Source organism: Parambassis ranga, chromosome 22, assembly GCF_900634625.1.
Source record: "Parambassis ranga chromosome 22, fParRan2.1, whole genome shotgun sequence".
Classification (NCBI taxonomy): Eukaryota; Metazoa; Chordata; class Actinopteri; family Ambassidae; genus Parambassis; species Parambassis ranga.
The window spans coordinates 6,014,084-6,035,417 of NC_041042.1; the positions used below are offsets into that span (position 1 = coordinate 6,014,084).

Below are 21,334 nucleotides of genomic sequence, written 5' to 3' on the forward strand. Positions count from 1 at the left end.
TACCTGCCAGGCAGTCTGCCCAGGGACCTGGAAGCTGTGAAAGGTTCCATGTTTGTTGAGAGGAAGACTGAGTGATGTTGCTCTTGAGAAATCTGAAGACACAATAGGACTCGTTTGAATCTGGTGCTTGCCAAACACAACACCAGAATTGTACAGGATTTCAGTGAAATTTACAAACTCTGTATTTCACAGAATGAATCACCACATTGCTTTCACCTCCGCTGAAATCTTGCATCATCCTCAATGTGCCTGGCCCATCAGTTGGCACACACTGCTTTTATTGTTACGGGGTGTGACCCATGAATTAATAACACACATCACCTATTATCTGAAACAGAATCTGGAAAGTAAGACTAATCTCCCTTTTTAATTTTTAATGTAATTACAAAAATTAGACCTTTAATCTAAAGTTTCTGTACTTCCAAGTTTATTTTGAAGGTGAACCGACTCAACTCTCACTTAGCCATGGTGTGTGTGTGTGTGTGTGTGTGTATTTTTCCACAGACGGCTCACATCACTGAGAAACTATTTCATCTGCTCACTCAGTCCTTCCAGGATTTAACAGGCTGTTGGACTTTTCTGGGAATGCATAGCAAGTTTTAACCAAACTGACTCCTGATTTCTGGACAGTAAACACCAACCATGTAATTATACTCACAAGTGTGTTTTTATGTGAAGTGAGCAGAAGAAAACTCATTTATATGCAGCAAAAATCCATCTTGTCCACATAGTTATATCACAGTAAAAACTAAATGTAATCTGAAACATTTTGTCACACTTTGCCTGGAATTATGCAAAACGTGTTCAAGTGCAGTCTCAAGTTTTTTGTGGAGCCTTTGCCTGGCTGACTCCTTAGCACACTCATGTCTCTGGGGAATGTGACAGCAACGTACTGTACTGTACTACCACAGGCGACTGTGTTAGGCAAAGCCTCACTGAGAAGACTTTCAGCACTCCAGCAGTTCAGGTGAAGTGAAGGAAAAGCTTCTGAACTCCTCCTGGTTCATGGAAGGGATCAGAGGGTCATCGATGGGTGTGAGGGTGGGCTCTTCCTGAGTGAAATCTGGGTCGAAGTTGTTGACGTCCTCTGGTGTTTTCTAAAAGGAAATAATAAAAGCAACACAGTCAAATGCTCGTAACGTCTGGTGAGCCTTCATTACCATTCACACACATTATCAGGTCATCACTTACAATCCTGGGCCTGAACGGCGGCTCTATCTCTCTCCGGTTCAGCTTCTCCCAGTCGATGCCAGTGAAGAAGGCGTGGCTGGTCACGGCGCTCTCTCCGCCCTCTGTGGCTACACAGCCAAGACGCCGTGCTGGGTTTTTGGTCAAGAGCTGTGATAGCAAAATGAGGAATTCATTTATAAATGAATTATAAAAAGCTGTTTATTATTAAGGAAATGAACGCGTCTAACATTAAAGGAACGGTATAAGTGAGCAGTTATCAGTAAAATTTGAACTGATCAAATGTTTGTTTTTTAACAGTACATAGTGAGGTGAGGAAATCTATTTTACTCAACCAGATCAAACTAGATATTTTTGGAGGATTGCCAAACTGGACTGGTGCCAGGCATTCATCCAGTCAGTCCCCGCCTCCCAACAAAACAAAAACACACCCTGAATTGTGTCTGTCCCTCCCACATTGCTTTGACTGGACGGAGTTCAACCAGATTCAAGTGCAACTTTCGTGCCTCAACTTCCTGGTGTTGCAAACAATAAAACAATAGTGAATCACCTGCTGAACTATCAACTGTTTCTCTGCTATAAAGGTCTGCCCAAGGTGGATGAAGCCTGGGGGAGAAGCTCAAACAAAGAAACTACACATTAAAAAGTTGGTTTTAAGTCGCCTTTGGGAGCTCACTGAAAAAATGAGAAATGTGTTTTGGAAAACTGCTTTGGCTGAAAGAGACTCTGTGCACCTCAGGGCCAGCACTGACATTCAGACTAAGACCCCGACAAAGAAACTAACAAGTGTTTGGCTGCATAGTGTCAGCTGTCAGATTAACCTGAGCCTCTCCATATCAACTCACGATTAACGCTATTAGCTTCCAGAGTCTTGACCTGACTGCACTGCATGCCTTAGTTAAACTAGTTGAAGTATAAGGACAAACCAAAGTTTAAGGGGAACCAAAGGGTGTTTTACTATGCTGAAAGAACTGTTTTATTGTCCTCACTGTTAACTCTGCAGGATCTGTTTGGCAGAGATTTGTGGTGATGCAGTCGCATGCCAGGATTTGTGGATTTGCAGCTGAATAGTGTTTAGTTCAGAAGCCTACAGACCACAAATTTGAAAAGCTATTCCACTGAAGTTGATGCCATCTTTCCATGGTTACACGTCAGCTGTGCCATCCTTAGAGCCAGACCTGCTAGGTCAGCATTGCTTTACTTTAACTGCACAAGCAGAAAAGATACAAAGGAATCTAGACAGGACACCAGTGATGAAACCTTTAATTAATGAATCAACTGGTGTGCTGATAGCAGAGTATTGAATATAAAGGGAACACTGTCTTTTGAACTTTGGGTTGGGTTTTTGACTACTTGTGTGGTTTTTATCTTTGGTATATTTTACAATCAAATAATACATTGAATGATCAATCAAAACAATTGTGCCTGTCTACTACATAAATCATTAAATTAACCATTGGTGATATTTCTTTAGAAATCCTCATAACACACTGATCAACAGCTGACTCTAAAAAAAACCTGCTCATAAGAACAAGGAGAACCTTGGAACGGATCAACCTTGAGTAAAAATAGAACAGCAGTGTTCAAGTCCCCTCACATATATAAGTAACATGGGGGCAGTGACAAATTATAGTGGGGGGGGGGGGGGGGATTGGTTTGGTGCTTCCTCAAGCATGCAGGAGTAACAACAAGGATACGAGGAGAACAGGGTGCATGAGAACAGGAATGGAGGGAGGAGGTGCTGCCATATTTATAGCTTGTGTGCTGTGGCTGGGCAGTGGACCATGCCTTAATATAGTTATGTAAAAGGCTCGGGCCAAACAGCTGGCTGGCAAACTCAATGGGGCTGCCAGTCAATCTGAAGTGTCAGTCAGTCTGAAGGACAAAACACAACAAGCCCTGCTCAAGAAACTCAAGGCAGTCCAAGCTTTGATATCATGATACATCATGCTGCAGTCGTCTGGACTGAACGTGTACAGCTCCACAATGCCGGTCATACGGCCATTGACAAATTGATTTCCTCTATCAGTGCTTCAGTTTAAAAAAGCTTCACAGACATTTCCTGCCATTGTATAATGTGAATAAAGTGCGACAGACTTGGTCCGAGAAGAGTAGATGTCTGCCAAAAAGACAAAGGCAACAGGAAAACCTGGCTTCCATCCTGTCTTATTTAACATTAAGATGAGTGACAAACTGTGAATACCAAATTGATACAGGCAGACTCACAGCTTTGAGTATATTAACAGCCTCCGTGCTGAGCCAAGACGCATAAACAATTTCTTCATTGAGGATGGATTCAAAGAGGTCATCTTCATTTTCTGCCTCAAAGGGGGCATGTCCAGATAGCATCTCATACAGCAGAACCCCCAGCGCCCACCAATCGACAGAGGGCCCATACAGCATCTCCTGCAGGATCTGTGTAAACATGCACACAAATAGGGTTAACCATTAGCATCAGAGAACAGGGGACTCAAAAAACACCACATGAGGATTAGTTAGTGGATGTGTTGCATTAGTGTGCCGCTGCACTAAGGAGTAAGTGTTTAGGGCCAGCAAAGAAACCTTTCATAAATCCAGATGTGGACTCTTGGTCAGAGAAAAATCTCTTAAACATGAGGACATCTTATTCCCCTCATTCTGAAGAAGGGATCAGGGCCCATCCAGTCAACTGTGCCTTTCACAAGCTGACCTCACAGGTGCGCTGCCTTCCAGTTAGTCAGGAGAGGCTGAAGTGACAGGCAGCAACCGCAATGTTTGTTTTAACGAGGTGGTGTGATGGAGAGAGGATGGGACTGCAGAATGGCATCATATGAACTCATATGAACTGGGCTGCAGGAGCCTAAACACTGTCGGATTTAGACATTGGTTTTCACTCTTCATCTTAAAAACCTAAACATATAAAAAGCACCAAAATATACCTGGGTTGAGGTACTTAAAGGATCTGTGAAGCTGGAAACTGACCTCTGGGGCGATATAATCCGGTGTCCCACAGAAGGTTCCCGTGGCCACACCTTCAGATATGCCCTCCTTGCACATGCCAAAATCTGCTAGCTTACAGTGGCCATCTTTGTCCAGAAGGACATTGTCCAGTTTTAAATCTCTGAAAGAAAGGAGAAAGGCAGAGAGACAGAGATGATGAGCTATTTGCTTTGGGACATGGTTTTAAGTCTGCACTCTATTGGAGCTGTTTCTAATTATATCTTGAGATGACACCAAAAGTAAAAATCTTGTGAGGGCAGTGAAACAGAGACACTGACAGACAACCTGACCATCAAGTGAAAGTCAGAAACAGGCGAAGGCTCTTTCCCACTGCTGTGTGACTGTGTGCCTCCATAACTGAACACTGGAAACCTGTCCTGCTCTGTGTTCATGTCAGCTGCTGCTTTGTCATCTGACAGAGAGATTAAAGCTGCTGAGCATGGAGAGCGCTGGAGTTAAGCTCTAATCTGTGATCAGGTGACCCAACTTCATTCATACCAAGGTCATTTTACATATATGATGGCCAGGAGCTATACAGTGGATACTACAAATTACAAGCTTGTGCTAACAGTATTTAACAACATTTAGGAAATGCACAGACATTTTTATTTCCGTTTTATATATATATATATATTTATATATATATATATATATATATATATATATATATATATATATATATATATATATATATATATATAAATAAAAGGGGATCTGAGTGATTTCCACTGAACAGTATGATTAACACAGTGACACAGGAAAGGCTGAATGTAAAAGTGACTAGCTGACTGCCTTTCACTAGTTTGGTTGGATTAATCTGGTTTCTCTACTTTGATTGTGTAACACTTACTCATGCAGTCAGGGTCCCTTGCAGGCTAAAAGAGAGCAGCTCACACAGCATGACATCCCAGCCATAGAGCACACAGAGCCACTTTCTGATCCAAATATTTGACCATCTTTACCATATCTAGTATATATTTTCCAACGTGGCGGTTTTGCAATATACCATATTAAAGATTAAATATTATATGATGCCTCTGAAATAACTTTCCTTTCTTTATACTCTCATTTTGTCATAGTCATGCCATACACCCTCATGCTGTATTGATGAAAATTCAGGCTACTAGCACAAAATGTGGCTACAACTGCAGGACAAACTCAAGCTGCAGACAAATACGGTAAGTCACACAAGTGTCTTGTTGGTAATAAACAGTGAAAAACTCAGTAAACAAACAAAATTTGCAGTTGTTCCTAAAAAAATCTCCATTGATATATAACAATATTGTTATTATTATTATCAGGGATTCTATTGGCCACAGGGAAATGTTTTACAACAGGTATTAGTTGAAACCTACAGATCCTGCAGTCCTTCATCCACATTGACAAAAACAAGCCTAACTGTGAACCGACTCCTGTGGGAAGTGGGTCAGTTAGACATTGTGGTACTGTAGTAGTGAACAGCTAAAGTCCTGAAACTTGATGCATCATTGAATGGATAGAAGATTGTGTTGCACAAACAAAGAAACTCCAAAACAACAAAAGAGGAAGTGCTGACAAATGTTGTGACGCACGGACTGTATGTTTTTTTTTCTTTCTATGTGTTTAGGAGGTAAAAGGTCATCACACGAGGCTGTGTGATGAGACTGAGAAACGTGTATAGAGACTGTCAAGGGACAGTCTCTATACACGTTCAGGATATATCACTGTAATAGCCCAAACAATGTAGCTGTGTCTAATTTTATATGGTGATATTATATTCCATGAAAAAATGGCGTTCCCACCCTGGCAAAGTCTCAAACAATCTTCACACGGTTACTGTATGTGCAGGCCTTTTTTGTATTGGGTTGCATGACATTAAGCAGCTGTTCTTGATACAGTGTGTTTACTTACAGACCCGTCTATAAAAGACACTTCTCATTAAACAGTTTTAAGTCAAGCAGTGTGGGTTTATAGTGTGAAATGTCTTCAGCCTCAAAACAAAGCCACCTTCAAACATCACATGGTCATGTGCAGCACAGATAAAAAGACCTGCATATTACACAACACAGTAAACCGGGGCATCATTTTATTTTGAGGAAGCTCACACCGGCCTGATGTGCGAGCTGCTTTGCTGGCACATTACCTTAGGTATAGCATGCAAACTGCGTGTGGCGCCTTAAGCCAACAGTCATGCTATGTGGTACAGGCTGTCAACAAGACACATGGACCACTAAATATAACTCAGGATTTACTGTTAGCTCACATGATGGCCGCCCTTCCTTATCATCATTCACTGGCAGGAAGCCCTTATACTGCCAGCCCACTCACTGCAAGCTGAATAACATCTAAGGTGTAAAATCATTAAGAAATGGTACAGAATTCTATTTGAACTGTTTGCACACTGATGCAGAAGGAATCAGTATAAAGTACCTGAAACAATTTCATAATAATATTTAAACCTAGTCCTCTTAAACATTTGTGCACTTGGCAAAGCATCACTACCAAACTCATCCTTCATCCTGTTGTCATGGGCCTTAATCTTGTCCTGACTTCTGAATCTTCTGGATTATCCCTCACAGTCTAAAGAGATCAGTATATTAGGCCTCTCTTATGTGATCCCCTTCCAAGTAGCCCTGCAGCAATACTCCCTTTGCATCTCAGAAAGCAGATCACTTTGCCTGGGGACCTCAGTGATTTGGCCTTCCCAGGAGCTCAGAAGGAGTGTTTTGGTTGTGATTTCCATGTACTGTTCTGTTTTTGGTTGAGATGTTATGGTCTCCTGTGATGGTGACCGGCCTTCAGCCCACTTTTTATTTTATTTTTTTACCATGCTGTAAGGAGCACCATCCAGAAGTGTTGTCACCATGTCCTTGGCTACTTAGGAGTAGGAGTGGAAGTAAATGCATGAAGGCTGGTGTTGTAAATTTTCTCAACTACCCCAAACAGAAACATCACACAATATCTCACATTTTCTCAAGCTCCATGTTTTCAGTGTGTAACACAGACTCATCAATAGTCCCCAGCATACAGTCCAGATCACTGCTGTTGGCATTGACAGTGGTAATCTTATCAAAGCTGACATCAGATTTGCAGTGAGCCAACATGAGTTGTATAGTATTTCCCATCAATTTGTAAAATTTGATGCCCCTATTTCAAGCAATATAATATGGAGAGTCATATGGGAAATGCGATATGATTTAATGTGATAATATAATAAGACAACATAAGTGGTGTAATGCGATATTATAATAAGATATCACAAGCAGTGTATCTGCAGCATCACGGCATGTTCTTCTATCTGTGGCATACAAAGTGTGAGTGCTGCATGTGTTCTGGTTCAAACCTGTAAATGATGCCTTTGCTGTGCAGGAACATGAGAGCAGAGGTGATCTCTGCCGTGTAGAAACAAGCTCTGGCCTCCTCAAACTTCCTGGACTTCTGAATATGGAACATTAGATCACCACCATTCACAAACTCCATCACGAAGAAGAGACGGTCCTGCAATATAAATTAGCAGATGACATTTACACACATGCACACACTCACACAGAAGCCATTGACCATGGACAGACAGTGATTGCTTTGAGGGGGTTACATGGCTGCTTCTCATAAATTACACATGTCTGTGTAAAGGATTCCTGTGCAACCAAGTGTAGTTTAAAGTTAGCAAGAAAGAAAAAAATACAGATCAAACCCATAAATCATCCTTTCTCATTACAGGCTATGGGTGACAGGTGATCCTGAAAATGGGGGCCTGGGGAAAAAACACTACAGGGGGATATGATTTACAGATCTGCTCCTGAAGTTATCACGACACTCAGACACAGCCTTTTTACTGACCTGTGGCTTTTTTAAACTCAGCAATTACATGTCTAAGAAGGAAGATGTTACACATGGCAAAGTAGGCAGCACTTTGTGTGTGGCCCAACATTACAGACGAGTGAGTCCACACAGAGACTCCACACTCGAGCAGTTTCTTGGCTGTACCTTTCCCCGGTCTGCACAATGCTGCTCACACTGAGTTTGTGGCCAGTAGTACAATACTATTTCAAAATGAATGACCGATGAACAGTTTCTGCTTTAACATTTTTAAATGCCATTTCCAGGATTAGCTACTTTCTATCAGGCGCCAAAGAACAGCTGCCTCTGAGGTTCCCACAGTTAAGTTATCCCATTTTATATTTGGTTTTCTCCAAGCAGCCAGGAACGTTGGCAATGCAAGACAATATCCCATTTCCTTCTTAAGGATTGAAGATGAGCAGCTGGTGATAAATTCTCACACTGAAAGATAAGTTTTCTAAAACATATCATCTGAAAAACGGAAAAAAGTACCTCCACAGAAACAACCACAGCCCCCCCACATTTCCTGTGCTGCTCCTCTCATACCCACTCACACAAAAAATAAAGACCTCAAAGTGGAAGATTTTTTTTTTTCTTCATCATGAAAAGATTCAAACAGTAACAAGGAAGTAATTCATCCACAAATAACTATCAGTCTTGTTTTAGATGCTTTCAGGTCAAATAGCCAAGACCATTTTAGTGAGAGTGAGCTCATTAAAAAGGTGTTTGTGAGGGTTTCAGTCCACCGGCGGAACAGTGTCACTGAGTCATTTATTCCTAGTACATTTTGATCTGAGCTTAAATAGGTCAGTGGTGGTTCAAACAAGTAAAGCAGATTAGGATTGTCCTGTCTGAGCATGAAGAGCAGTTCTGCCTGCCTGGCATAATTCACAGACTTTCACTTTTGATAGAAGTCTGGGAAACAGCTGCCACCTGCTGACCAAATGATGCACTGCAACAGGAGAGAGCAGTTTGAAGCAGTGGGGATAGAAGAAACTGGCGTTTGTGTTATTATACAAATACAAATACTAAGTGCACTGCAACATATAAGGATTGATAATAACATATTTCTTACACCTCCATTATCCTAAGGCAGACTGAATAAGTAGCCTAAATGGCGCTGGACTTCAGAGAATTTGGTCTGTTTTGTTCATGGTCAAATTGATGAGAGAGATTCAGGTAAAAAAATGATAAAGGTTAAGGAATAATTGACTGACAGCCTATTTTACCACAATAGCCCTAATATAAACAGCATGTTTATCTTTTCAAAATCAAAAACCAGAAACAAAACAAAAAGGACTGGCAGCACTGTACCAACAGAGGGAGTTGAGAAAACAATTTTTTTTGCATTCCAACTAAATGATTTGATCAAATGCAGCACAGAGGAACACAGTTAGATTCTAATGGAATGAGATAAAACACAGAGAAGGCACCAGTTACACAAAGCATTGAAATGAAACACAGGGGTATGCATGTGTGTATACTGACCGGCGTCTGGAAGCAGCAGTACAGCTGTGTGAGGTAAGGATGACAGCGAGCCAGTGACAGCACCCTCTTTTCTGTCATGGTGCACTCAACATCATCATCCTGCAAAATTATGTCCTTCTTCAACACCTTGACTGCAAAAACTCGATCTTTGCTATTTAGTCTGGCCAGCATCACCTGCAGACACAACATGGCCACACTCAGCTGTTACTCTGGGTTTGCTCACTGTATTCTGAGATGCAACAAAGGTGTTATAAGTGTTAAATGTGCCATTGCATCTCCTCATCATCCATCACATTATAATGCGGAGTACTTCCTATCTTTCTTTTGTCTTTTCCCACCTTGCCAAAGCTGCCCTTGCCAAGCACTTGAAGGAATGTAAAGTTTGAAATTCCCAGCCGAGGGACGTGCTGTTGACTTGCTGTACTCTCCCTCCTGTCAGTTGGCGCCCTCACTTGTTCTGAACTTTTAACCTTTCCAAAAAACAAAAACAAAACAAAGATTCACCTCATTGTATTCATGTTTAGGTAGAATTCACACTGATTTCACTTGTTCTGGAAAGCGTCTTTGTACCACTGAGTTTCGTTTGGCAAGTCCGCCTGCCTGCAGACCCATCTCTGCAAGCTTATTGGCCAGTTCCACACTGTTGACCCCACAGTTGGGAGCCACATTGCCTTTGCAGCGGATGTGAACATTCATTTTGCAGCCTGAAAAACACAAACAGGAACACTTAATAATAAAAGATGAGTTTGAAATTTTGAATGTCAGATTTTTGATGTGGCTCCTTACTTGCACAGTGCAGCCCCTGCCTGACTATGCCCCACAGAAGAGAGCCACAGTGGTCACAGAAGGTGGGTGACTTGTAGTTGTGGATTTTGAACTTGTGAGGGATGTTGATGCTGAAGCCTTGGTTTATGGGCTGCATAGAGACAACACAACTGTGCATTTCAATGTGTTCAACCATGCATGCCAATATTCTAAATAACCTTTACCGGCCATACAAAGATAAGCACACGTTGGTTCCTATTTTGCCCCTGCAGGGGCCTGTTTATTGCTGAATGTTGTATTTCCCTAAGGAAGAGAAACTTGTAACGTTCAGCAAAACACTGTAAAATGATTCTGAGCTGTCACGTTTGATTACTAAAAAGAGCATCATATTTATGGAAAATGCGTAACAAGTGTGTGGGACAGTTCTGGCTCAGAGCACAGAAAGAGGAACCTGCACAGTTTGCTGATCACTGCAGGTGTTAAACAGAGGTGTTTTTTGTAGGAGTGGGGGTGCTATTTTTACACATCCTGTATGAGAAAAAAAATCTTTAAATGATAGCAACAAGTGTTGTAAAGGACAAGAGCTCCTACTACATGTACATGATCATTTTGATGACAGTGTCATGGTTGTTACCTGTTCTTTCGTGGGCTTCTTCATGCGTGGACACACAGTAACAACCTGCTGGTGGCATCGTTTGTGAACGACACAGGTACACACTGAAAAAAAACACACGCTGTCAAAATGCTGTGTGTGTGTATAATTGGTAAAAGGCACAAGAAGAAAATAAAGTCTGCTCACCTTGACACTGGTAACCCTGCTTTCCAAAAACACCCCTATAACAAAGACAGACACACAATTAAATCCAGTTTACAGTCCACACAGGAGCGCCCTGTGGTGAGGAGTGATTTCTCTGTGCTCGACTTACTCACCAGATGAACTCTTTGCAGTGAAAACAAAAAGTGGGCTGACGGAGGAATGTGGACATGAATTTGTGTCCGTTGACCTGGTGGATCCGCCGCCTCACTGCTCCCTGACGCTTCCTGTTAAATGGCTTGTAGGGCTTGTCTTTCACTATGGCATCATCTGACATCACACAAGACAAAGCAACGCCATTAATAAGCTTTATTGACAAACGCTAAACCTATGCGTTTATTAACTGGCCGCCCGTCCTAATACTTAGAATTAGTCTTATCTTGTTGGCATTTCCAAAGCTTTATTGTTGGTTTGGAGACTGCCCATTATAGTCAGAGCATGAACCAACAGAGGTGCAGGTTGTCCAGGATATTATCACACAGTACCAGGCACTCGTGAAGAGTCCTGCTGCTGTGGATACCTGTGTTAACTCATCCTCTGTAACACTGGATGTCGGCTCCAGTGCTTGATGATCACAGTGAGGACTCAGTGGTGTGACGTTGTTAGTTGTCTGGCGTATACAAGGACATCATCCTAGAAAAATGTCTGAAGGACGTCCCAAAGAGATGTCTACAGGACGTCTAAAAAAAAAAAGACGTCTTTTGGAATTATTGGAGCAGCATGAAAAATGAATGGAAAAACATATCCATATCCTGTCCTGATGTCACTGTCTGCAAACTACTGCAGCCTCCTCATCTACAGCATCCTCTGTAGGAGGACATGCCATTATTATTAGCAGTGACTCAGATTGTCTTTGACCATGAGGACTTAATGAATGAATGAGGTAATGAAAGAGTATTTCGGCTCCGTAAGAGGGAGGAGAACGAAACTCTTTCTCTGGGTGGAGTTACCTCCATTCTTGAAGTGGGAAAACCCCACGTGTCTCTCATTTCAGGCTGAACATCCTCACACTACGTAACCCTTCCTTGTGAAACTGAACACATGGATCAGCCACCCATCAGCCACACAAACTAATTATGTCCTCCCAAAACCGAGCTGATCATATATTATTTCTCATAGGGATGTACGGTAGTCTTAACCAAGATCAATATGTGCTGGGTGCATCAAACACTTCTTATATTTTGACAGAGTTTATGGGGTTGTTTGCATTTACACAGATGGCACAGCAGCAGGGGATCCTTTCAGAAAGGAGGTTCAACAAACTCTGAGTTTAAATGTGAACTGAGCTGGTTTATCCTGAGATGGAAGTTACAGAACAGCTGATTCAATAGAGCCCTGATATTAAGAATCACAGGTGAGACTTTCCCTTCTAGAACTGGACATCCTCATGAGGAATTTCACAAAAAAAAGAGTTTGTGAGGAAAAACTGCTGCATGAGTCAGTAAGTCACGAGTTTAGTAAAATCACAGGTTAAATACTGTATGTATATTCTCAAAGTTTGAGAAATTCAGGTAAAATTAAAGACATGGATTTAGTTGCACAAAAGTATTGTGTGCCTTTGTACACATCTGCATGTGCAACTGTATGTGTTTTAGCTCTGAGTAAAGTGAAGCCACTTATGAGACTGAAACCTCACATGCATTACGAAAGTCCGTCTGCTGATCCCACCACCACCATGCCCCCGCATACTACAGATATAGCTCTGGTAGTGGTATGAAAAAAAAGGGGGGGGGGGTGACATACTGTGAGACCTATGTTACACACACTTTGTTGTTCTCTTTAAGAGCGCAATCAGTGGAATATGCATTTTATAAAACAGGTGAGCAGGTTCACAGTATTAGCTTCTGATTTCTGCTGCTACATGTTTTCTTTGCAGCCCCTGACACCTTCTTTGTGGTTGACCACCTCACCGACGATGTGAAAGTTCAGGTAACATGTAGCCAGCTGTTGCTGTACAAGTGATGAACCTTTAAACAGACCTACAAGTCACTTCCCACTCATCTTACTTACATGGCGGGCTTTCTGTTGGTTAGAAAAATATTGCACAAACAACATGTTTGCTCTTCATTTCTGACGTCTGAACAAAGCAAACGTCGTAGCAAATTAGCTAGACGGCGCATACCTGCCACATACCGACCTATTAAGAGGCACCACACAAGCATCCAAATTATTTCAGGGCCATGACATAGGTATTTAACATAGGAAGATAACAGTAAATTTTATTTCTTATTCTAAAAAAGGGAAGGCGATGACTGAGCGATAGCTGCAGCTGATATTGTTGTGTGTGAGTGTGTGAAGGGGCATGTTGACTTTCATCATTCCAGAGTGTTAGCCATACCATCAGTGAAGGATCCGGTGAGAGTAATAAGGACATAGACCTTGCCCTCTGGCTCCAAGTCCATCTGCAGATACATGAACACAATAATCAATAATTTGTTGATCAAACAGCAAAACAAACAAAACTACCACAACTGTATGAGATCGGTCCATTCGAACTAATACGAAAATACATCTGAAACAGAAAGGCAGCTATTTAAACATGTGTTTCAGTCCTTGAGCTCTGAAAATGCAGCCAGCTATGTGACTGCATATTTTTGCATTCCTCTGAGTGTAGTACATAATGTCAAAGGAATCTGGACTCTCCGTCCTAAGAGGCCGCACAGCACGTCTGACAGGTCGGCCTGGTTGTTGTGACCTGACACTAAGCTGTGTAATGATTGTATCTTCAGTCTGCACACAGAGAAAGAAGCGAGGGTCTTTCTGGAGCTGAACACTGACAGGGAGGCAGAACGACACACTTCCTGCAACAACCACTCAGTGGAAACTTCATGCTAAAACAAACCAGCTATTTATGTTACATAGACCCTTCCTGGAAAATACTTATGGCAAACAAAATGATGACATGACATGAATATATTAAGTACATTGTGACAGCACACTCGCTGTTTAGCTTTTCACTTCATTTCTAAGAGGCCTGCTTTTGTTTTTCGGTCACCTGCTCATATCCTGTGTCTGAATCTACAGTCTAGACAGCAAGGTTGACTTGTCCACTGAGAAAACTTCCTCTGTGTGTGTTTTCACTCATGCTCACTCTGACCAAGACGTTTTAAAAGTCTGTTTTCAAAGTCTATTCATACAGCACACACACACACACATATTGGTTCTTCTCATATTGCCTTTTGTTATTTTTCATCTGCTGCAGCAGCTCAGCAAACAAAGGCATACCTCACTTTCATTTCTAATTACTTCGAGTGTGAACAATTACAGTGACCAATTACTCCTACAGTACACAGAGGAACGTAAGCTAAGCAGATCTAAGATAGATGTGAGGAATGGCATCTTTATTCTGTAATTAAAAAGCAGAACGTTTACTGATGTATCACACAAGAGGAAGTTCCTTTTTTAATAGGCACAGAGGCCGAGACCCTTTTTTAGCCAAATGAGCAAACAGCAGTGGAAAAGGTTGATGGCCCATATTGAACCTTTCACTTTCATCACATGCCTGTATGAAAACTCTGCAGCAAATTCAATACACCTTAAACGCTGCTAACTAACTGAGGAGCAAGCAGATGGGTCACAAAGTATTACCAAGTAATGTCAGCAGGTGGGTGGCAAAGGAAACCGGCCTTGTGTGTGTAAATGTCAAATGCTGACGGATGATGATGTCACTCCTGAAAATAGCAGCACTTCAAGTTAAAAGAGTTTAAGAAACTTTGCTGAAGACGAAACATATAGTTTTGTGGAGGTTGAGTGAATGGGTTGGGAGGAGCAGCCTGGGCTGTGTGTGCTAAAATGAAGTGGTTGAGATCAGTGAGCCCAGCAGTGAGCCCTTGAGCGCTGATCAGCTGGTGAGAACAGTGTGATAAACAGCAGTGTGGGCGTGTGGAGGCTTGCGCCTCACATGTAAAATGAACTAGCCCAGCACTTCTTCTGTGCACCAAAGACTCTTCACAGTTCAGATCAGACAGATAACAGTTTTGAGGTGGTGTCTCCAAGTGAGAAAGCAGACTGCAATAACCAGTTACTTCTTCTAAAAGTGCCGACTGAGCGCTACTTTCACACCACTTCCCCTCAATGCTTAGGGTCTTGTGTGCAACTAATTGTGATCTTTGGTCACAAACCCATGTCATTTTACAGAACTACTAACTTACATGTGAAGTTATTTGTTTCCAACATGTTATTTTTGTTAGTTTCACAAAAACTGATAACAAACTAGAGGTGAATCTGGCTGCAAACGATAATTCTGAATGCAAAGAAGGTTCTTGTTTTACACAGTTTCAGCTCATTCGGAGGCCTGGAAGATTCGGGTTACATTCAGCAACACCTGCAGTGGCTTATGGCCTCAGAGGGCTGAGAGTAAGCTGGAGAGGGGAACTCCAATCTGAGGGGGCCACTTATTGTATGAACAGAGTCAGATTAATGTCAAACTTCACATTGATCAGGCCATTTTTTCAATCAACATGAAATATAAATTAACATATACGAGATAATATACTATCTATATTTAAAAAGTTACAGATGCATTTGTCTGCACACTTCTGTGCAGTAGGTTACTGTGTTTTTGCAACTTGCAGTGTGGTTTAGTTTAGTTTCCTTAAGCAGCATTAACACCTCGCCAGTTGCAGGGGTGTGCGTGGTCTTAAACCATATTTGCAGTATATAGGACAGTAAAAGCCTCACAGCCAATAGGAGTAAGATGGAGACAGTCCCTGTCTAATGAGGTGGGAGCTGGACCAGTTGTCCTCCTTGCAGCTGGGCTCGGAGCAGGATAGGGCTCATGGATTTTGACAGAAAAGCAGGTAAAGTTACAGTGAGGGGCCATGCAGGATGTGAGCTTCATAACTCTGGCTCTAACATACTTTTAGCATGTGTAAAGGCTCACGCAGAGAAAACTAATTGGACCCTCCGATGTTCACAAGGAGGGTCCAGCTTTCTAAACCTGACTTTTGAGCTCTTTGAGAGCTAAGTAAGATTGTCTGTCTTACAGGAGACAAAAGCAGGAAACACTATTAGAAACTTTTACATCAGTCATGGGGGGATTAGATCATGGCAAAGACCAGCACAGGCTGCTGAAAGCCCCTTATTCATTGCATATGGGCAGGTTCTGCATGCTATCTAAACCTAATGAGGTGTCCTGTGTCAGAAAATACACATTTTCACATTAGTATACACACATCACCTCAACAAAAAAGAGACAGGGACAGGTAACATTCTAATAACTAAGAAGTGGGTGGTGACAGGTGGGTGGATACTAATAATCCAAAGCCCAGACATGCCTACTAAAATACACATGAAACCACCTGCATGCTCTGCAGTACTGGGGTTTAGAGTTCACAACAACAAGAGTAAAGATTTCAGTAAAACAGGGCAGCCACTATGCATACAGTGTTCTGTCCGACAGTCAGCAGACATAATATGCAAATGACACACTGACACAAAATTTATGCAACTGTCATTGGTCTGGTTTTTCTATAGTACCCTCAATACTGACACGTGTATTATTTGCTTATCTACAAACATATTGAACAATATTTATTCATATTTGTTCTCTTGTTTTAACACCATTTCTATATGCTGTCTCTGTGTTCATCCATGTTCACTGTCATGTGTGCTGAAGTAGGAAGGGGGGGGGAACCAACAGCAAAACTGTGCCTCAGGGCACCATAAAATGTTAATCCGGCCATGTTTATAGTGAGTGGCTGGGAACATATTTACATTTACAGCTTTCTGTTCAGTTTTTAACTCACCCATCCTTCAAACGTCTCTCCCGTGTTGGAGGTTTTGATGAGGTCCTCGAACTGGATGGTGCAGTTGGCCACAAAGTCATCATATCCAATTGGAGTGTCGTGGAAGACTGCCAGCTCGATCTGTTTGCCGTCGTTCACGTTCAGGCAGAACTCCTCGTTGTAAGTCGGCATGCTGGTTTTCTGTTTTGTGTGAGTTTGTCCAATTTTGTAGTCGTCCACTTTCACCACGATATAGGGGTCCAGGGATGAGGGACCCTTGTTGAAAATGACAGAGTGGCGCAGGGAAAAGGTGGTCGGCTTCAGGTCCACCGCCTCGCCGATCCGCAGCTTCAGGTAACCATTGAACTTCATTTTTTTTTACCAGGCGTAAAGTTAAAAAACACACACACAAGGAGACAAGGAGCCAATACAGTTTAAAAAAGACATGAAGGATAAAAAAAAAAACATTCACACCCACTTCAAATCACACCAACATCACCAAAACAGTGCTGCAAAAACTCTGAGTGGACAGTCTTTACGCGCTTGCTGTCAGCTCTGGCGCACAGCTGCAGCTGACCTCTCACTCAGCGCACGAATCTCACTGTAGTCGCAGTATCGCTGTGAACCTGTTTCAAGAAGTGTCCGTAAATAGGAAGCTACAACTCTGACATGCCGAGAAACAGGCACAAGTTCCGCATAACTTGTCACAGAGCGCACAGGCACAACAGAAACCTCTCAACCTGTCACTGGCGGCGTGCTGTGTCACGTGGTTGGGTTTGTAGTTTTAGCTTGGAAAAGGAACTCTGCTAACCATGATGCATCACTCCGTACTGAAGGTGTTGCGTTAGTCCACCTGTACTGGAATCTTTGGGGGAAACCCGCCGCCTAGTGGTCTTAATCTGAATTACATGAGAGAGAGAGTGAAATACTTTGCATGCTGCATTATGTGTTTATGTAAAACACAGCTGCACACACAGAGGTAAATTAATAAATTTCTATCAATGCACATGTGTGTATGAATGAATAATGTGAATAAAAAAAATAATGAATAAAAAAATTTCATTACTTATTCCACAACATTAACGAAGTCATCTTTTTTTCAGGAAATAGGATTTATAATAATTGTTGGAAGTTAACGTGAAAAATAAAGTTAAAATGTAAAGTAATACTACACCAGTTTATTAAGTCAATTTTGTGTTCACCATTTTACATTTAATTTGTTCCTCATGCACTATAGTGCATCCACTATTATTCTGTGGGGCAGGCTTACAGTAGATAGAAAGGTAGCTACCTTTATTCAGTTACCATCTGGCTGTAGCTGTTATATAGTTTAGTTAAATCACTTTTAAAAACAATCTTATGAGGTATGAGTAAGGAAAGTTTTTTTAAACTTAGAAAGCATTCTATTGTCAAATATCTGAGGAAAATCTATGCTACACTAAAAGTACGAGCTCACGCCTTTTTCCTATTAAATGCAGGCACCCCCTTTCTTCTCCTTTTTAAATGCCCCCCTCTCTGTCAGAAGGTGCTGTGCCTGCTCCATCCATAAATGCCACGATCAAAGTCTCCACTTTATTGGTGTTAGACCTGACCTCTCACCCCACTCTGCCAAATGTCAGTGCTCCACATCTCTCTGCTCCAGCTGTTATAAATAAAGAGCTGGGCTCCCAGATCTTGAACATCCCTCGGATCTAGGCTGTCTTGTAAACAACCTCTCAGATGTGACCTTACTGAGCAGAGAAGGTCGTAATGATAAAGCAGATTGCCTCGGTGCAGGGGTGTGAATACACTTGCAGCTATTAGCAGTCTGCCTTCTTAAAATGAAACATTTATGGTGTAGGCCAACCTGAATATGAGCTCACACTCACTGCCTACATTATTTCTTAAAGTCAAGATTTTTTAATGGTATTTTTTTTCCACACAGTGAAAAAGGTCATAAAAACAGTTCCTCCTTTCAGTAAAGCTGTCTGCATTAAATGCTTTCAGTGCTCTGTCCAGCAGAGGGCAGAACAAGACTGATAAATTCATTTTCTGCTCAACTCCTGCACTTCCCTTTATTTTCCTTCTCTTAAGATGACTTTACAAATCTAATTACCGTCCACTCTGTCTTACACCACAGAGGCTGGCCTGGCATTTTTACAGTCCAGGAGGATTGTTTTGTTTCTTTGTTTCCCTTTTTGTCTCTTTTTGGCAACTCTGTGGCTCTTTGGCCGGCGTTGCTTTCTCCTTATTCCAGTCCAAGCTTCGCTCTGTGAGTGGTTGTCATGGCCAAATCTTAAATTTATGCATCCACAGGAGAACTCTGCAAGTCCACATGACTTTAGAGTAAGAACTTGTGAGCTGCATGTGTACATGTACACACTCAGACATGTGCACACAGGCATGAACACATACTTCTATCTATCTCCTCATGATGCCAAAACTTTTGTGCATACAAGAACGACAACAAGAGAGACCCATATTTCAGAGCAGACTGATCCTCTGTATGAAATTTAATTTTAGCCACCTGTAGAGTTTCCACAGTCTATGCTCCAATTTATGTCCATGCAACCTGGTACAACTCAATCCTCTGGCTCTCTGCCCAGGTACACCCTATAGTTGCAGCTAATGAACCATAGCATTGGTGCTAAAGAGAGTGCAGTCCAGATATGGTGAAGCCCATTCCTCAGCTCCTGTGACCTCGGTGAGAGAAATCCTACGGGGCCTGTATGCACTCGTACCCCAACTCCCGCTCCACAACAATTACATCCATCCGTCACCAGGTACAGGCAACAGGACTAACCCCCATCCTGCAAGTCTCCAACCTCCCCTCAGGTAAGGCTCACACACACACATACACACACATGTGTGTGTGTGTGTGTGAAAGCAAAAGCACTCCATAAATCACACCTGTAAAAGCTGATTTGGTAGTAAATGTGGTTTATTCACAAATGGTGTTTATTGCCAGTGCTCTACCTCGGGAAAATGTGATTCTACAGACATTGTAATACAATTTAAGAAGACAGCTCATGTGATTGTATTTGCTTTTATTTTTTACTGAATGAATGCACAGAGGAAATGACATAAATGAGCCCTCTTCTCTATCAGCTATTAGCTGAAGAACTCCTCATCCGCTTGGAGCATGTGTAAGTGGAAAAAAAGAGGAATGAGGGGCTGACAATAATAAGGCATGCTGTTGTGAAAACTGCAGGAATGTAACTGTGAGAGTGGTCAGAGCTGCTTTGGACAGAGCATGGAGGGTGGGGGCTCTGTCACAGCCCCCTCCAGGGTAATTGGCTCCAGATGTGAGGCAGCGTGGCCCCTGCGCCAGAAAGGCGTCAGGGCTGCATTAAGAGCTCAGCCCAGGGCTGATGGGATCGCACAGACACAAGCTGGAAAACACAAACTGAATCCCACACTGGGCTGCTGACCACTGGGTCTGCCTCAGTAACCTTTCTACCCCTGCTCCACAATACATCTTCAAACACTGTAACACTCCTCTTGTTTATTTACATAAAACCCTCTTTCACTCTTGACCTTGACGTTGGTCTTGACAAAACAAAGCATCCTTCTGAGTCTTTTTTGTCACTGCTATTATGTCAGCGCTGATGGTGTATGGGCAGGTGTTATGTTATGTCATGTCATGTTATATGTGTGCCAGTCCTCCCCAGTCACAGAGTCATAGATGTTACTTCACAGAATGAGTAAACACTGCAGTTTTCTGGTAAAATGCAGCTTTGTGTAGGCAAAGCTGCATTTTACTGTGTGGTCCAGCTATTGTGGACTTTTGTTGTCCACAATAGTACTCAAGTACTAGGACATGCAGCATGGATGTCTGAGAGGTAAAAAGCAGAGGCAGATGGTCCACAATGCTTCATACAGCTGTTGATAATGTGCCTTTTCTCCGGTTTCCTGCCCTGTTTGTTAGCTGATAGTATTTAATGTTAAGTTTGCAATATGATTTCACAAAAAATAAGTTACATTCTTGACCGGAGCATCTGCCGTATTTAAAAAGAGTCCTCAGAGCGAGGAATGCTCTTACTGTGACACAAAGAACATGTTTACTGATAGAGCGTGGAAATCGATTAAAAGCAGAAAAGCAGCATGGAGTGGAGGTAGACAGAGGGAACAGAGAGAAAGGAAGGAAAGAAAAAAAAAGAATAAATGGAGAGCACTTCATCAGTGATGACACTTGTGTATTGATGGCATTCGCTGAGTTGCAGTCCCTACCATGACTGACAAGGAAAACCACTCATAATGCCAGCCAGCATTAAAAAGCTTACGTGAAAAGACCCTTGAAGCACCTTTCAGTCAGGAATGCCTGTTGAACAAGATTACGCGGGTAAACAGAAAGCAGATGTGCGTGTTTTTAGCTCGGCTACAGCATCTGACATCCACTACCTGCAGAGGAACACGGGACTGATGTTACAGTTGAAACACAAACAGGAAGAGGAAATGGATTACCTCTCTGGCTCTGCTTTCTGCCAATACTAATCTCAAGTGGAGTAACATCACCTCACTGCGAACTGAACAACGTGGACGGAGCTCTCTGCAGTTCTAAGGCAGCAAACAATAA

At 42.2% G+C, this 21,334-nt stretch overlaps 1 protein-coding gene across 1 annotated transcript; it reads right to left on the bottom strand.

The window, feature by feature from the left end:
* Nucleotides 1–405: 405 nt before the first annotated feature.
* prkcha (protein kinase C, eta, a) lies at nucleotides 406–17,454 on the bottom strand. The gene is made up of 14 exons (XM_028395033.1): nucleotides 16,801–17,454; nucleotides 13,392–13,455; nucleotides 11,170–11,323; nucleotides 11,039–11,073; nucleotides 10,874–10,956; nucleotides 10,261–10,390; nucleotides 10,045–10,178; nucleotides 9,813–9,944; nucleotides 9,475–9,648; nucleotides 7,490–7,644; nucleotides 4,150–4,288; nucleotides 3,415–3,603; nucleotides 1,192–1,338; nucleotides 406–1,097 (listed from the first exon to the last, which is right to left on the bottom strand). The coding sequence occupies exons 1-14, from the start codon at nucleotides 17,149–17,151 to the stop codon at nucleotides 948–950; spliced, it is 2,037 nt and encodes a 678-aa protein (XP_028250834.1). The 5' UTR covers nucleotides 17,152–17,454; the 3' UTR covers nucleotides 406–947.
* Nucleotides 17,455–21,334: the final 3,880 nt, after the last annotated feature.